General features: G+C 33.9%; 4 protein-coding genes across 4 annotated transcripts in view; 3 read left to right on the top strand and 1 right to left on the bottom strand.

The window, feature by feature from the left end:
• Positions 1-2,365, top strand: part of LOC106101240 (transmembrane emp24 domain-containing protein 5-like) — a 5,280-nt gene extending 2,915 nt beyond the window's left edge. Inside the window, exons 4-6 of the mRNA XM_013280403.1 lie at positions 454-607; positions 1,773-1,830; positions 2,007-2,365. Coding sequence (XP_013135857.1) covers positions 454-607; positions 1,773-1,830; positions 2,007-2,084 — 290 coding nt within the window. The 3' untranslated portion in view covers positions 2,085-2,365. The remainder of the gene's footprint in view (positions 1-453; positions 608-1,772; positions 1,831-2,006) is intronic.
• A 548-nt stretch (positions 2,366-2,913) lies between these two features.
• Positions 2,914-7,230, top strand: LOC106101236 (zinc finger protein 675-like). The gene is made up of 6 exons (XM_013280399.1): positions 2,914-3,278; positions 3,566-3,871; positions 4,267-4,398; positions 5,692-5,817; positions 6,318-6,440; positions 6,876-7,230. The coding sequence occupies exons 1-6, from the start codon at positions 3,078-3,080 to the stop codon at positions 7,077-7,079; spliced, it is 1,092 nt and encodes a 363-aa protein (XP_013135853.1). The 5' UTR covers positions 2,914-3,077; the 3' UTR covers positions 7,080-7,230.
• Positions 7,231-7,594: 364 nt separating this feature from the next.
• LOC106101237 (zinc finger protein 585B-like) lies at positions 7,595-12,099 on the top strand. Its single transcript, XM_013280400.1, has 5 exons — positions 7,595-7,797; positions 7,948-8,439; positions 9,085-9,210; positions 10,301-10,423; positions 11,683-12,099. Exons 1-5 carry the CDS (start codon positions 7,669-7,671, stop codon positions 11,881-11,883), a joined length of 1,071 nt encoding a protein of 356 aa, XP_013135854.1. The 5' UTR covers positions 7,595-7,668; the 3' UTR covers positions 11,884-12,099.
• Positions 12,100-15,770: 3,671 nt separating this feature from the next.
• LOC106101243 (dnaJ homolog subfamily B member 12) overlaps positions 15,771-16,556 on the bottom strand; it is a 7,235-nt gene continuing 6,449 nt past the window's right edge. Inside the window, exon 5 of the mRNA XM_013280405.1 lies at positions 15,771-16,166. Within this exon, the coding sequence (XP_013135859.1) occupies positions 15,927-16,166 (240 nt within the window). The 3' untranslated portion in view covers positions 15,771-15,926. The remainder of the gene's footprint in view (positions 16,167-16,556) is intronic.

Below are 16,556 nucleotides of genomic sequence, written 5' to 3' on the forward strand. Positions count from 1 at the left end.
TTTGTTTTTTTTTTTTTTAATTTCACTAAACAAAAAGAACTAAGTACTATCTATCTATCTAAATTTGATTCCTACATACAATTTTATGTGTAGTGGTATTTAAGCATAGACTCAATGCAGTCAATGACTATCTACTTCCAAGATATTTGTAAAGCGTAAAATGTTTCTTATAACTACAATTATTGGTCCTTCAAGCAGGATTTTCATATCATATCATGTCCTCAAAAGCCGGCAACGCATCTGTAGTTCCTCTGGGTATGCGGATGTCCATACGTCGTTAACCACCTCTGTGTTCCCGCTCGTTTGCCTCCTTCTCTTATCAAAAAGGATCATCTTAAAACACTTAACGGCGTTTTAGTACCCAACTTGTAACATTTGTTCATATTTTATTTAAAATTAAAGTATTAAGTCAAATAAATTGACAGAATACTTTAGTTTTATATTTTAATCTAGGTAATGCAGCGGAAACATATATGATGCGTGTAAAGGATATATCGGAGTCAGTAAGTAAAGTGAAGGACCACGTGTCGGCGGCGCGTCGCCTGCAGGAGCTCCTATCAGCTCATGAAGCCAGGGATAGGAATCTGGCTGAGGATATGTGCTCAAGGTGTGGTCTTAGCGCCAATAGTTTTTTTGTTTTTTTTCCTGTTGTTCCCTTATATTTTTTTAATCAAGTGTTAGCTTTTTGACTATTTTGACGTATTCTGTATTGTTATGTTTCCTACGTAACTTGGGTTCCGAATTTGAACCCCAGGACTTGACCAACGACCAAACTTCAGAAACAAACGACTTCTACATACCGCAATGACAACCACAATAACAACGCAAAGAACAACCGACAAATCACCGAAGAGCCCGCGACTAGCGGGCGACTAGATCTGTGGCGAGACATTCACAATATCGCGTTTCAATGTAAGACGGTCTCGCCACAGCGCCATCTATTAGTGCGGAGTGAAAACGACGCCAACATGTATTCTTGAAGGTTGTTAGTCTGTGCTATAAATCAGTACCATTTGTCATAATTTGAAATAACGATATAAGCTTTGTAATTGTGATCCAAAACATTATTTTAAAATATTTATGTCATGGTTTTAAAATGTCGTAATTGTGCTTGTTATGTTAATAATCGGATAGTAGTCGGATGTCAAAATAAGGGTGTTACATTAGCTCGACGATACGACGGCCATATTGGTAAGGTATTATGTGCAAATTGGAAGAAAACATAAGAGCTAATATAGTATTAAAGCATAACATGGCTGTGACGCCCATACAAGGAACTGGGGTGCGGTTGTTTCTTTATTTCAAAAAGTGTTTACTAAGTTAACTTAAATTTACATCTTAATCATGACTATATAATATCAATATTTCTAAGACTAATTTGAATCAATAAAATTAAAATTTAATTAATAAAATTTTAAAAATACAAAATAGCTTAAAAGTTTGGGGTAGGGTACTACTCTTGCGGTTGTGGGTTCGAATTCAAAAGTTTAGATGGATGTTTGTTAGAGTTTGTAGCCTAAACGGCTGAACGGATCTCGTTAAAATTTGGCATAGACGTAGAGTACAGTCTGCAAGAACATATAGGCTACTTAGTTTTTTTTTATTTTACGCGGGCGAGAGCTAATTTATAACAATCTACTAATTATGTATATTGAAAAAACAGCAGATGACATATTAAAACACTTTTTACAATTAAAATAACATCTTTTTTTAAGAAATTAGAGAGAAAATAAATTAATAAAACTATTTTTATTGTTTAATAATAATTGCAGGGTCATGAAGTGGTCGTTGTGGCAGATTGCTGTAATGCTTCTAGTCGGAATCACGCAGGTTTGTATAAAAAAAATCAAAAGCAAAAAATCCAATTTATATCTGGCAAGCTATAACTCCTTACCGTTTAAGTAAAAAAAAGTGTCAGAAATATTTTCCATAGACAAAATGCGCGGGAAAACCTTGATTATTTTTATGAAAATAGAACAGTTTATGAATTTTGTGTTTTTTCGCAGGTTGTATTCGTGAAGAGTCTCTTTCAGGAACCAAATGGTAGCATAAAAAAGTTTGTGCCCAATTTCTTGTCGCAATGACGCCAAAGAATATGTTTTAAGTTAATTTAAGATTATTTGTCTTGTTGTTTTCTTTATCTATTGTTTATTAAAGAAAATGAACTGATTTACAAAAAAGATTTTCTGTACACAATTTATGTTCAACAATCGTCAAAAATCAAGCTAAAAAATAAGCTCTTTTTATTTTAAGAGTTTTAATAGCAGTGTATAAAGTCCGTTTTTATTTAGTTTATAAAATGTTTAGGGCACAAATTAGAATATCACATGTAAATGATATTTTTGAATTAAAAGTTTTTTGTTCAGGTTGTTTCTTATGTTAAAACCAAAGTTTAGATTTTCATAGATAATACCAATATTTAGACATTCTCGGTCATATCTTTCAAAAAGTTAATAATTAGATAAAATCGATGTAATTATTGAATAATAAAAAAATGAATTACATAAAACTACATGTTTCTGATTCGCGCAACTTCCGTTTTGTTACAGTTAAAATGTAAATGTGATGGTTTTCTTGATTATAAACGGGTTGTTTGATTGAAATGAGCTATAAATAATTGTAGTTGTAAATAAATTTATAACTAGTCACAGCAATAGTTTTATTATTCCCTCAAAACTTTAAATATGTGAGTACATTTAGAATTGTGAGATTATAGGGATTTTTATAGATAAAAAAGACGCGATAAGTCAAAATTTACTATAACCGAAAATTCAATTTTTTAACAACATATTGTGTCTGTTCTCAGAAAAAAAAATGGTTAGAAAGTAAAAATGAACGTTGATTTGGGTAAATAATCCAATCATCTTTGTTTTATCTGTTAAAAAAAAATACTGTCATCTGCCAAATGTCAAGTTTTGTTTATAAACGGATAACATATTTTTAATTTTTACATTAATTTCATGTTTATAAATGAAACAATGTTTAATATTCTGTTCTGATATCAAAAATGCGTTAATAATTTAAATTATATTGTCGCATTCCGTTTAACAAGAAGAATACAAATTAAAGAACTCACAATGCTTGCTGTTTTGTTTTTAAATCGCATAACAACTCGGCGACGAGCCGCATATGCATTACAGTCGATAAAACCTGAGAAAAAAGACCCAGAGGTATTATGTAGAACTTGTTTAAGTATCGAAAATTTGGTACCAATTTTCGATAGCAAAGAAAATTCTGAGAAAAGGTCTTCAGATTTAAGATTAGTTACTGGTTTAGAGGTAAGTAATTAAAAAAAAATATTTCAATATATGGTAAAACATTTAGAAATAAAATTATTTTTATAGACACATGTTCATTGGTAAAATATGTACAGAAAAGACAGAAAATATGATGACATTGATAATGTGTTCTAATTTCAAATAATTTAAATTCTTCCTTTTTTCTAACGGCTTGAGGCCTAAAAACATGTAAAAACTCCTTGAACTATATCTGAGAAAAGAACTACAGGCACTCCAATTTAATTTTACAATAAAATATTACAGTATTAAATAAAATTCTGTTTCAGATCAAACCCAATGATGGTTTATCACAAAAAATATGCAAAAGTTGTATCAAAGCTATGCAATCCGCTCTACAATTCAGAAAAACAAGTAGAAAAGCAGAAAAAATACTCCTCAGTACAGTAAATAGTATAAAAATGAAAAAGAAACACACAGAAAAATCCATACTGGATATAAAAAAGAGTCCACAGATAGAAAAGGAGGAAAGCATAGATTATAATTATGAATTTTTAGATAATGATTTTCAAACAGATTATTCTGATGTGCCAGAGTTTAAATCACAATTAGTTTTAAAGAGACGGAGGAAAGAGGTATGTTTTTAAATCTTAAGTGCATGATAAGATAAGACAAATGAATATTTATTACATTGTGTTCCACTAACTTCAATTATTTCACTCAATCTATCTATACTATTATAATAAAGCGTAAACACACACTTCTTTGTTGCCTAACATGTCAGCAATTACAGAATGTTTGTAAATAATTCATTTTTTAATGAAAAGCCCTACACTTGCATCACGCTTTAGGCTATTTATTTTAACATCATTAAACTTAGGGATTAAATGTTTTGGATAAAAACCCTAATGTGGGAAAGGAACCATAAGTTGCTGCCAACATCAAGGCAGCAAAGTTTTTTTTCTTTAAACTACTACTAGCTATATAGCTACAATAGATACTTAATATAAATTAAATCTCTTATTTCCAGTCTAAAGGTAAAAGGGTAACTTTGATTCCAAATGCCTCCTCATACAGATGTAACTACTGTTCCAAAGAGTTTCGTATGAAGGCTACATACAAGGCACATCTGCGCTTCCATACGCATTACTGTGTTTGTGAGGTAAGAATATTTTGTTATACGTTACACAGAGTATGAATTTGCAGATTAAATGTGAGAGTTCTAACAATGGTAGTACACCTCTACTGTTAAGAAGGAAATTAGTACCGTGCTGTAGAATTAGTGGTAGAGCCCGGTTTAACATCTTAGCACTGACTCGCCCGGTGTAATACCACGACCACACAGAAGTCAGGCGTGAAATGGAAGCAATTCCACGTTTCGTCTGATGAGTGTGGTGCCGGAGGCCTAATTTAAGTCCATTTCTCTTTACCACCCTTTTCTTATAAGGAGAGGATGGGAAGGTGAAGTGGATTTGACGGTGGAGGAGATACATAGGTAGGGGAAATATCCTCTTTATGTGCGTCTCCGCCTCTGAAGGGTAGCCAACGCATCTGTAATTGCGTATGTCTATGAGCAGCGGTCGCTTCGCCATTTTGGCGGATTCAGGTGGCCGCTTGGTCGTTTGCCACCTTACGTTTTTAAAAAAAAAACACTAGATTGTTGGCATAAACGTCAAATCTCTAACTGACAGCTGTCAATGTCATTAGAAGGATCGTTACGCGCGCGATCGAGTACTGACGAGAAGTGTTCTGAGTTTTAAACGATAGTATCAATTAAATAAATTGTTTAAAACTACCTTCTAGATTATAAGGATTGTTTAGAACTAGTTTTGTCTACATGATTATAGTAAACAGTATTTAGGCGTCGCCAGAAGGAGCAAGGATTGCCTCAACCTTTAGTGATCATTCGCACGGACGCACTTTTTACGCCGCGTTAAAACTCAAGGTCAACGCATTTTTTACGCAGAGCGTTTTTACGTCCCTTGAAAAACAAATTAAATCAAAACATATGTACAATTTTTGTAGACAAATTGACTTAACATTTTTTATTAAACTATTCTATTTAGTATAAAAAGTATTATTACCTCTTTCTGGAATATACCCCTCAAGTTTAGTTGGCGACATCTATGGTACCGTGTATAGTTTGTTCTGTACATATGAATCGATAATCACTTTAGTATTTAGCGTGATTGGAACCCAGGACCATTATTAAAGTACGCTAATTTTACTGCAATAGATGTAATATTAAGTACTAGCTTTTGCCCATGACTCCGTCTGCACCAATTTTAAAAAAAACAAAAGCAAGTAGCATATGTGTTCTTCCAAACTATGTTCTACACCTATGCCAAATTTCATCTAGATCTGTTCAGCAGTTTAAACTATAAACTCTAACATCCATCCATCCATCCATCCATCCATCCTTTCGTGTTTAAAATATTAGTACGTTATGGTACAGTCATGCGGCAAACGCTGCAGGAATAACAATCAGCTGCAAGAACACAAGCGGGCACGTCACGGCCTCGGTCGTATACACAGCTGTGCGTACTGCGAGTATACCTCCGCTACTAAAGAGGCTCTCACAGTAAGTGTCAGTCCAAATTGTAAATTATCTAACAATCGAACCTGTAAAATATGTGATGGAAATCAGATTTTGTTCCCTTATCTGACAGTGACGTCATTAAGCTATCTTAGCATCTATCAGCCAGTGGTGGGAAAGGTAAGACTTAAGACTACTAAATGCTGTAATTTTGTAAAATAGACATTTGGTATTTCATGCCTATTAGATTTCCGCAGGGACTTGGTCTGCCTGAAAATGTACATAAATATATACTTTGTTACTCACAGATAAATTGTCTTTGTAATGGTTAAAGAATTATTAAAATCGGCCCATTACTTTTAGAGTTATTTCAATATGGACATAAATACAAATCTTTCCTCTTTATAATATTAGTAATTGGTAGATTTATCTGTTTGTAATCAAAAAGAACGTTTAACTTGGAACGTAAGGTGTTACCAAGCAATTGCCTGTCTATTATAAGGACGTCATAGGCATTTTTTCAACATACTAATGATTTTTAATAGATCCACGAACGTCGACATACGGGCGAACGGCCGTATGTATGCGACCATTGTGGAGCCACCTTCCACCGCCGCTCTAACCTGGTCCAGCATATCGCGATACATCTGCCTGAGAAGAACTTCCAGGTCAGTCTAAACCAATAGACTATCGAATCAGGTCTAGTCCAAGTGACCCTATTGGTCTTATATATCGAAATGACCTCAATTTTGTAAAAGAAATTAAAATCAAAGCTTGGCAATTGAGACCGCATTAGTCAAGCCTTTGCCTTTTACCTGTTTTTGTTTTGTTTTCTATCCTTTTTATTATATTTTGTTATGTTTAAGTTTTATTTTTGATAAATATATATTTTTTTAATTTCATAAAATGGTCTACGATAAAATAGTTTGCAAATATCTGATTAGACCCTTAATTCGTCAACGTCCAGTGACGAACAACTAATTTGAAAAATATCTACTGAAATCGTTTAGAGAAAAACATTTTTTTTGTTGGCAACACTTTTTTTTTGCTATAAATAACTCCGTCGAATGAAGGGTGTATTAAATTGTAATTATTTTTTACAGTGTGATATGTGCCCAAAACGCTTGAAATCTCGCAAGTTTCTACAGATTCACAAACATAATGCGCATACAGGCCGTCGTTATGGTTACCTCTGTCCTGTTTGTGAACATCGCTTTGAGAAGCCAAACAAAGTTCGAGCACATATGCGTCGTGTACATGGACTCCCTGAAGACACACACAGCCCTATTGTTAGGGTGCAATTGTGATACTGGCAGGAAAGGAATTTTGAAATCACTGGCCACTAAGAATATTTTATTGAAAAAAAAGTTGGAAATTATCTCTGGCCATGAATAATCTCAAGCCTTTTGATAATTTGGTCACCGAATCCCAAGAGTGTTAAGTTTTATTTATTTGTAAATAATTTATATTTGTATTTAATATCGAATAACTTGATATAATAAAGTAAATAAGAATTAATACCGCTGTTTTATTAACTTTTTATACAATAAAACTTGGAGACATTATTCGAACCAACTTTACTGGTTGTTGTTTTATACGCACATACCTACTCAACTTAAGGTGTTTAAACAAAATATTTATTTTAATTAAAGACTTACTTTCATAAATTTGACTCTGCAATAAAGAATTTGCAAATGTGCAAAGTGTATCCTCTAATAATCTTAAAGCTCTTTGATATTTTAAAACTTTTGATATTTTATCTGTTTTAGTTCCATAATCGCTTCAATATATTTTATCTGTGAATCATTTGACATGTAAACAATGCAAACAATAACAAGTTATTGTTTTTTATTTTAATGAATTAACTAGATTTATGAATAATACGAGTAATATAAAATGGCTAAAACGTATCCGTGGAAATGCTGCAGATTTTGTCTTAGCGAGCAGTTTTTGCACCAGATATTTACAAGACCGGAACATAGCGAGAAATATACTAAGGTGATCGAAGCAACTACTGGATTAAAAGTAAATAAAACCCTTTATTAACTTTGTAGTCAGAATAAAAGACAAGACGTAAAGAATTGTAATTATTAAATTTAAAAATAAACCTTGTTTCGTACTAAAACATTGAAAAAACAATCGAGATTAGAGGTAATACTTTCTTGCTTATTTCAGGTAGAGATAAATGATTCATTATCACAAGAAATATGTATAACATGTGTAGAATTTATAAACGAATCATTTAGATTCCAAAAACGATGTGAATACGCACAAAATACACTTATAAAATGCAATTCGGATGGAATCAAACCTGAATACATTTCTAACATAAAAACTGAGTATAAACACACAGAAATCGACATAACAGAGCTTTTACCTGATGAGGATTTTAAAGATTATGACGATAATATAACTTTAGATGTAATAAACACATATGAAAATTGTAATGAAACACAATATAATACAAAATCTATTAAAACTAAGAGTAGAAGTAAAAAAAATGGTACTGTAAAAACTAAAAGAACAGTAAAGAAGACTGAGAAGGAAGGAGAAGTTACACAGAAGAAGGAAGAGATTGAATGTGAATTTTGTCATAAAATATTAACATCAAAGTTGTCATTACGGAACCATTATAAAATACACACGGGATTTGATGTTGTCTGTGAGGTATTTTCATCTTATTTAATACTGTCTGTTGCTCGCGACTTCGTCCGCGTGAAATTAAAAAACATAGCCTATGTAACACACAGATAAATAACCTTTCTAATGGTGAAAGAATTTTTGAAATCGGCAAAGTAGTTTTTACGTGAATCACACATACAAAATTCCAAAAATACAAATCTTACCTCTTTATAATATTAATATAGATAAATGCATAAGTTTGTATGGATGTTTGTACCTCCATAACTTATTAGACTACTGTGAAATCAATAAGTTAAAGCCTCAATAAATATTATCTATACTGATATTATGAAGAGGAATGATTTGTAATTTTGTATTTACTGGAATAACTCAAAAACTACTGGGGTGATTTAAAAAGTTCTTTCAACATTAACCTATGTTATCAGTGAGTTCATACTAATATTATAAATGCGAAAGTTTAGATGGATGTGTGTTAGAGTTTGTAACCTAAATGGATTTCTATGAAATTTGGTATATGTAGAGGATATTCTGGAAGAACACATAGGGTATCTTTAGTTTTTTTTAATCCAACGCGCTCGGAGTCGTGGGCCAAAGCTAGTATGCTATATTCTTAATTCTTCAATTGCATACAGATTTAATTACTAGCAACAGTTAAGTAATAAATTTCAGCATTGCGGTAAAAAGTTTATAACCCGTCGTCTCCTGTTGATGCACTGTAGAGCCAAGCACGGCTATGAGAAGACAGACAAGTGCTCCTTCTGTGACTACAAGGCTTCTAATGCTGAACAGGTTAAGGTGAGTTAGTGACGCCTTTGACTAAACAATGGCACAGCTGTTGTGCGAATATTTATTGCTTCGCAGGCAATCCAACTGTTTAGTTGCACAAGTAACATTGAGTAGTGAGAGCACCTCCATATTAGTTTATAGCAGTCAAAGCAAGACTAAACAGTTGTGAGGTAGTTTAGTTTTAGGTGTACAGGGTTTGGTAGTCATCCTTCAGACTAAGGCTCGGTATCTCCAACTGCTGTTTGGTCTAAATATTTAATTCCTCTCCATTTGACAAATATTGGGCTAAGAAGATTGACAACTAACTTCTAGTATCCTCAGTGGAGACATAGCTGATGAAGAGCTCCTTATCTTCTGGGATTCCCTACTGAGGGAAAGCCTACCTTTTTTTCTGCCAGATGAGAATGCCTTACGCATACTCCGTGCCTCGGGGCAGGCATGAGAGTTATGTGGGACTCTTTCGATTGCCACTGCGACGCCTCACTAACCGACCCGGGAAGGGGCTCTCGATGCGTCCCAATGAATTGGGAGGCTGCGCCTTAAGGCGCCCTTCGGAGAGGGAAAGCCTACCCTATAGTCAACCACACAGCAGCAGTTCACGCATATCTATGAATTTCTTCACCAATGCATCACGATTCCTTTACAGTCAAAATTTCAGGTAAATTATGTACATATGAATTTTTAAAATTGAAAATGGTACGGTATTCAAACTTAGGACCTGTTGATCACAAAACTCAAACCACTGTGCCATTGATGCTCTATATTTTTATCATCATCATCATCACCAGCTCACTATACGTCCCCACCGAGGGGCTCGGAGCCTACCCTAATCAGGGGTGACTAGGCCATAGTCAACCACGCTGGCCAAGTGCGGGTTGACTTCACACATATCTTTGAATTTCTTCGCCGATATGTGCAGACATCACGATGTTTTCCTTCACCGTAAGAACGTCGGGTAAATTATGTACATATGAAAATTCGAAAAATCGAAAATCATATTGGTACAGGATTCGAACCCAAGACCTGTAGATTACAAGTCAAGTGCTTAAACCACTGAGCCACCGACGCTCTATATTTTTATGCTAAGTTTATATTATAGATACATGAACGCCTGCATACTGGTGAGAGACCGTTTTCATGTGGTCAATGCGACGCAGAATTCCACCGTAAAAGCAGCTATCTCCAGCACATCGCTATACACCTCCCAGAGAAAACTGTACAGGTAACTATAACTATAATCTATCAGCTCACTATGTCCCTATTTAGGGTGAGTCTACGCAAAGTTAGGGTGACTAAGCTATAGACAACCACGCCGGACAAGTGCGTTAACATCACATATCTTTAAATTTCTTACCTGATATGTGCAGGTTTTCCTTCACAGTAAGAACGTCGGGTAAATTATGTACATATGAAAAATCGAAAAATCACATTGGTACAGGATTCGAACCCAAGACCTGTAGACAAGTCGAGTGTTCAAACCACTGAGCCACCGACGCTCTTACTAATATTGTAAATGCGAAAGTTTAGATGGATGGATGTTGTAGCCTAAACTGCTGAACGGATCTCGATGAAATTTGGCATAGTAGAAGATAGTCTGGAAGACATAGGCTACTTACTTTTATTTTTTTATTCCATGTGGAAAATAAAGCGTAAATACACTTTTTTATGTAAGATGTCAGCAATCACGGCATATTTTTTAATATCCTATTTTTAATGAATAACACTTATGACATGCTTTGGCTACAGTTTTTCACGCTATTAAAGTTAAGAGGTGATGAAATTGGATAAAACTGCTTTTTAAGAAAGGAGCAGAAACTTCAAGCCAATAGCAAAGAAGTAGGGTCATTTGAATTTCTCGTATGCAATATAAAGTAATGGAATTTTAAAAATATATTTTTAGTATTAAACCCTGCTTTATAATAGTACAATAAGAGCATGCCTTTGACTATACTGTCGCATAACTGTTGTCCGATTGTTTCGTCAATTCAACTGTTTAGTTGCACAACTAAAAATCCAATTGTATATAAGCTAAGAGGAATCAAATAAACACTTGTGCGATAGTAACACTCTTAGATCACTGGCGCCAGTGTCAAGCCAGTAATTTTTAACAGTGCTAGTGCCCGCTTTAACATCTTAGCAATGCAGGGCTCGCCCCCAGTAATACCACGACCACACAGACAGGCGTGAAATGGAACCAATGCCGTTTTTCGTCTGATGAGTGTGGTGCCGGAGGTCTAATTTAAGTCCCTTTCCTACGACCCTTTTCTTATGAGAGGATGGGAAGTGGATTTGACGATAGAGGAGATGCATAGGAAGAAGAAATATCCTCTTTATGTGCGTCTCCTCCTCCGTCGGATAAGAGTAAGCGACGCATCTGCATTTCAGATGTCTATGTGCAGCGGTCGCTTCGCCATTTTGGCGGATTCAGGTGGCCGCTTGCTCGTTTGCCACCTCATGTTATAAAAAAAAGTAATTTTCCAGTGCAGTCAGTGTCCAGCGCGCTTCAAGTCGCTGACATTAATGCGTATTCACTTACACCGGCACCGCGCGCCGCAGTATACTTTCCGTTGCGCGCTCTGCGAGGGCAGGTTCTCGCGGCGGCGGAACGCGGCCAGACATCTACAGCGTGTGCACGGCACGGATCCGACCCAAGAACATATACAGCGTGTTAAACTTGCGTGAAAATAAATCTTCTGATAGCTTACTTGGGTGTATTATTGATTTTTAAAATTTTTGTAATTTAAACATGTTAACAGCGACAACGGTTAGTTAGAGAAAAAAAGTGACGATCCGTGTAGTGGGAGTTAGTTTTGGGTAGTACACGTACGATGTACTAAAAAGAAATGTTACACGACACCGTACTAAAAGTAACGTTACCTAACGGCTTCTGTTAATCGGACATTTAGTACTTTTAGTACTAGTTATTTGATTTGATTGTATATTTGTTAGATTGAAGCATCCACCTTCGATAATGAGAATCAAAAGTGGATAAAATTATTTTTAACTAAATTTATTTTCGCTAATAACATACGTTTGACCTTAAAATTTGATGTAAAGTAATATATAACTCTCGTTATATTCTATTCATGTATTGTGTTCTCACAAATCTAAAGTACTAAGGGTACTAAATGTGTACTAGTACGTTTTCCCAATTGTACTAGTACAGTGCGCACTTGCAGATGTCCGATTAAGCCCAAGACTAGTGTGAGTGCACAAACGTCATCGCGTCGGCCAATAGGATGTCCGTACAATGTTCATGAAGTCAGACGCGAATGACGCGTGGACAAAATATCAATAATAAAAGGTTTTATATAACTTGCAAATGATTTTAAGAGATTTGGAGTAATTTAAATCGTATAAGGTATAAATTACATTTTTAGTGTGACTATGTCGCCATCTTTGATAATGTTTGTGTTCGGTACATTTTGAGGTTATATTTGTAATTTGCGGATTCTTTTTTCCACCTTATTATTGTTGTAAAGGTTTAAAACAGATTTTGTAATCAATCGAATATTTACTATTAGTTACGTAATTTATTTGTATTTCGATATACTTCGATATTGAATCTCAAATAACAAAATGTATTAATAAAAAATACTTTATGTGATATTATTAAATAAAATACGTATTTATACTGTACTTTCCCGCCTTATTATACTTATTGTAAATTATACATTTTTACACAAAAAGTTTTATTATTTTTGACCGACTTCCCAAAAGGTACTCAATTCGTCTGTATGTTTTTTTTTTGCGTGTTACGGCATAACTCCTCCGCTTGTGAACCTATTTTGATAATTCTCTTTTTATTTGAAAGGTAGTGCTTTCAGGTGGGTCCCAGTTTTTTGTTTGATTTTTGAAGTTAAACACTACGACGTTTAAGAATATGTTTTTGGAAGACGGTTTTGTTTTATTATAAAAAAAATCTCCAAAAGGTATCGAAATAAAAGACGTTGATTTTAAAACAATGTTTATTATAGGAGTTACATACATTTAAATAACTTTTATTGCTATTGGGATAGTTAATTAGAGGGGTATAAAAGCGAATACGCTTCAATCTAATTTTTAAAGTATGCATAACTAGCTAGGACCCGCGACTCCGCCTGCGTTTAAAAAAAGTGAGTAGCCTTTGTGTTCTTCCAGACTATCCTCTACATCTATGTCAAATTTCATTGAGATACATTTAGCTGTTTAGGCTACAAGCTCTGACAAACATGTATCCATTTAAACTTTCGCATTTATAATATTAGTAAGATAAATTAGTAACCCCCTATAACGTGGATGATAATTCCGCGTTAAAGAAATCCTGTATAACACGATTTTCAACATAAATCACGTTATAGGGGATTCTTGTAAAATTGCTGGAAATATTCGCGTTATAGGGAGTCGTTGCCGCGTTATAGCGGGATTTTTTATACATTTAATAAGCTAGAATTTGGTTTTTAAAAATTAGACTGGCCGTAGGTGCTTTTATGCCCCTTAAATATTCCGCTAGGATGCTATAGGGTTTTAAATATGCCCGACTTACAGAAGGGTAAAATAATTCCTATGGATTTCGATTATATTGTGATTTTCTAATATCTTATAATGACACTTGAAGAACATTAAAAATAAAGAAAAAGGAACAATCACCAAAAGAAACTTATAATTTTATTTATATGTTTATTTAAATTTTTAATAAATATCACAAACACAACATTTTATAACCTACAATATTTTATTATCTATGATAAGAAAAAAACAATCCATTATGTTGACATATAATAAAATACCTGCAATTGAAAAACCATTTATCGTAATATATTGCATATGAAAGTAGTTAAAAAGATAAACTAAGGGCTTGTCCCACATCTGGCTGATAGAGGGTCAGATAGCTTCACGTCACTGTCAAAGGGAACAAAATCCAATATTTCCATCACATATATTACTTTGGATTGTTAGACAATTTACAATTTGGTGGGACAGGCCTGTGTTTTATAAAAATAAATGCTGATTTGAAAAAAAAAACAATTAAATTCAATTTCCATAATCGAAAAATTATTTTATACTTATATTGCAAAATATATGCAATAATGTTTTTGAAAAACTAATAAAAAGAGGATATTTTACTTGTTTTTCATATTTGGTAATATAGACATATTTTTGTCACACATTTCGTCTGTCAAACAAATGCGTAACTAAACCATTTATAGTCATACAATAAAATCCATACATTTTAATATAGAAATCCATCCAAGACGCATAACAAATGAAGACATTGGCTTGCTGGTATGAACACGCCAGTAACTGGCATATACTGTTCTTAAACATGTTAAAACAGATTTGAAATGTAAAATATTTTATAAATGATGAAAGAAATAAATACATACTGTGTATTTATATCGCAGTGGTCTATTTAAAATAAGTCACATCAGTCATGATAAATCACTGATTTGTCACTAAGTTTATGACATAAATTGTGATTCGACATATTAGATGTCGTTGTTGTTATTCGCTATTCTGGTGAAAGCAAGCGATGTATTAGTTTCTCATATGACACATACAGGACATATTACTTAGAAACAACTATATTTTGACACAAGTGTTTGTAACTCTTTGGTTGTACCAACATTTAAAAAATAAAAATAAAATAAAAACACTTTATTGATACGATCAGTTTAACATGAGAGACATTACTTTAAGCAAAATGAATTAAAAACGGCTCAATTCTCGATCCCGACTAGTTTCGGATCCCCGAAGTGTCCTAGTCGGTGCCGTCACAGGAGGATAAAAGCGTGAGTTGAGCCGTATTTAATTAATTTTCGCTTAACATTATAGTGTTTGTAATTACTTTATACTCTTTGGCAGCTGTCAGATTATTACAATGTTTTATGGTAAATCACGTGTTAAAAGATTTTATTTAAATTTGTTACTTCTTAAACATATATTTTGAGTTACTGATATCTACTAAAAAGAGAACATTTAAAGTGATTACTAAATTCCTTTCTATCTCAAACGTTTTGACATACGGAGCGTCAGTGTCCAATAGGGAATATGCATGTATTTTTTTCTTTTTTTAAACGATTCTACTTGTTATAAAATAACCAGAAAATTGACGCGAAAATATTCAACCATTGAGATAAAAATAATCAAATAAAATTGCAACTATTTTCGAGCGACTAAAACAAGACCGGAGGTTGTCATAAGACAATTGACGTCAATCGTCTATTCCATTCATAACAAAGTTTCTCAAGGTGGAAAAGTCAAAAATCGATTCATTTTTATTATTCCTGGTACAAATAAGTGGTAATTAATAATTCTATTCATTAATTTTTTATTCTAAAGTTGGTTTTGATATCGTGTTTACAGTAAAATACTTCAAGATTGTATTTCTATATAAAGTAACGTAAATGAACTGTGTATTGTCAACACAGCGATGCCATATTAGATAAGCCACTTGCTTCCACCAATAGTGTGCGTTTTAGAACTTAGCGAGGGAATTTGAAAAAAGACACTATTTAATGATTAAATTTTGCCATTAAATAATTACATTATATTAAAAAAAAATCTTTGCAGGAATGTTTTTATAGTAATAAAGTATACTTAAGAAAAGTTTGGTGCAATTTGGCGTCATATGCATATTGCCTATTGTAGTGTTTTTAACATAACAATGACAAATCTGTGATTCGTCATAACGTGAGTGACAAATTTGTGACCGGTCATGATTGGTGATACGTACTATTGCTGGTCTACCGCTGCAAGTTCTGCAGCTTCTCGCAGCTGGGTGTTCGCAACTTCTGCGCCTCCTGGTACTGACGCGTGTCGCCAAAGTTGCGAGCCTTCCACGTCATACTGTCGCGGTAGTTACGTTCCCGCTGGCATGCATGCCGGAGACTCACTGTCACAATAATAATTACATACATAAATATTATATATGCGAAAGTAACGATGGATGGATGGATGTTTGTTAGCGTTTGTAACCTAAAGGGCTGAAATCTCCATAAAATTTGGCTAATAGTCTGGAAGAACACATAGGCTACTTTCTATCCCGGGAATAGTTCGTCCGCTAGGAATTAAAAAAAATTAGTAAAAACATAGCCTATGTTACTCAGTGATAGCATAGCTTTTAATGGTGCAACAATTTAACAGTGGTAGTGCCCGCTTTAACATCTGAGCACTGCAGGGCTCGCCCCCAATACCACGACCACAGACAGACGTGAAATGGAAACAATTCCGTGTACAGTCTGATGAGTGTGGTGCTGGAGGTCTAATTTAAGTCCCTTTCTCTTTACCACCCTTTTCTTATTAGAAGAGGTTGGGAAGGGGAAGTGGATTTGACGGTGGAGGATGCATAGGAAGGGAAATATCCTCTTTATGTG

Source organism: Papilio polytes, unplaced genomic scaffold (assembly GCF_000836215.1).
Source record: "Papilio polytes unplaced genomic scaffold, Ppol_1.0 DF824002.1, whole genome shotgun sequence".
NCBI lineage: Eukaryota > Metazoa > Arthropoda > Insecta > Lepidoptera > Papilionidae > Papilio > Papilio polytes.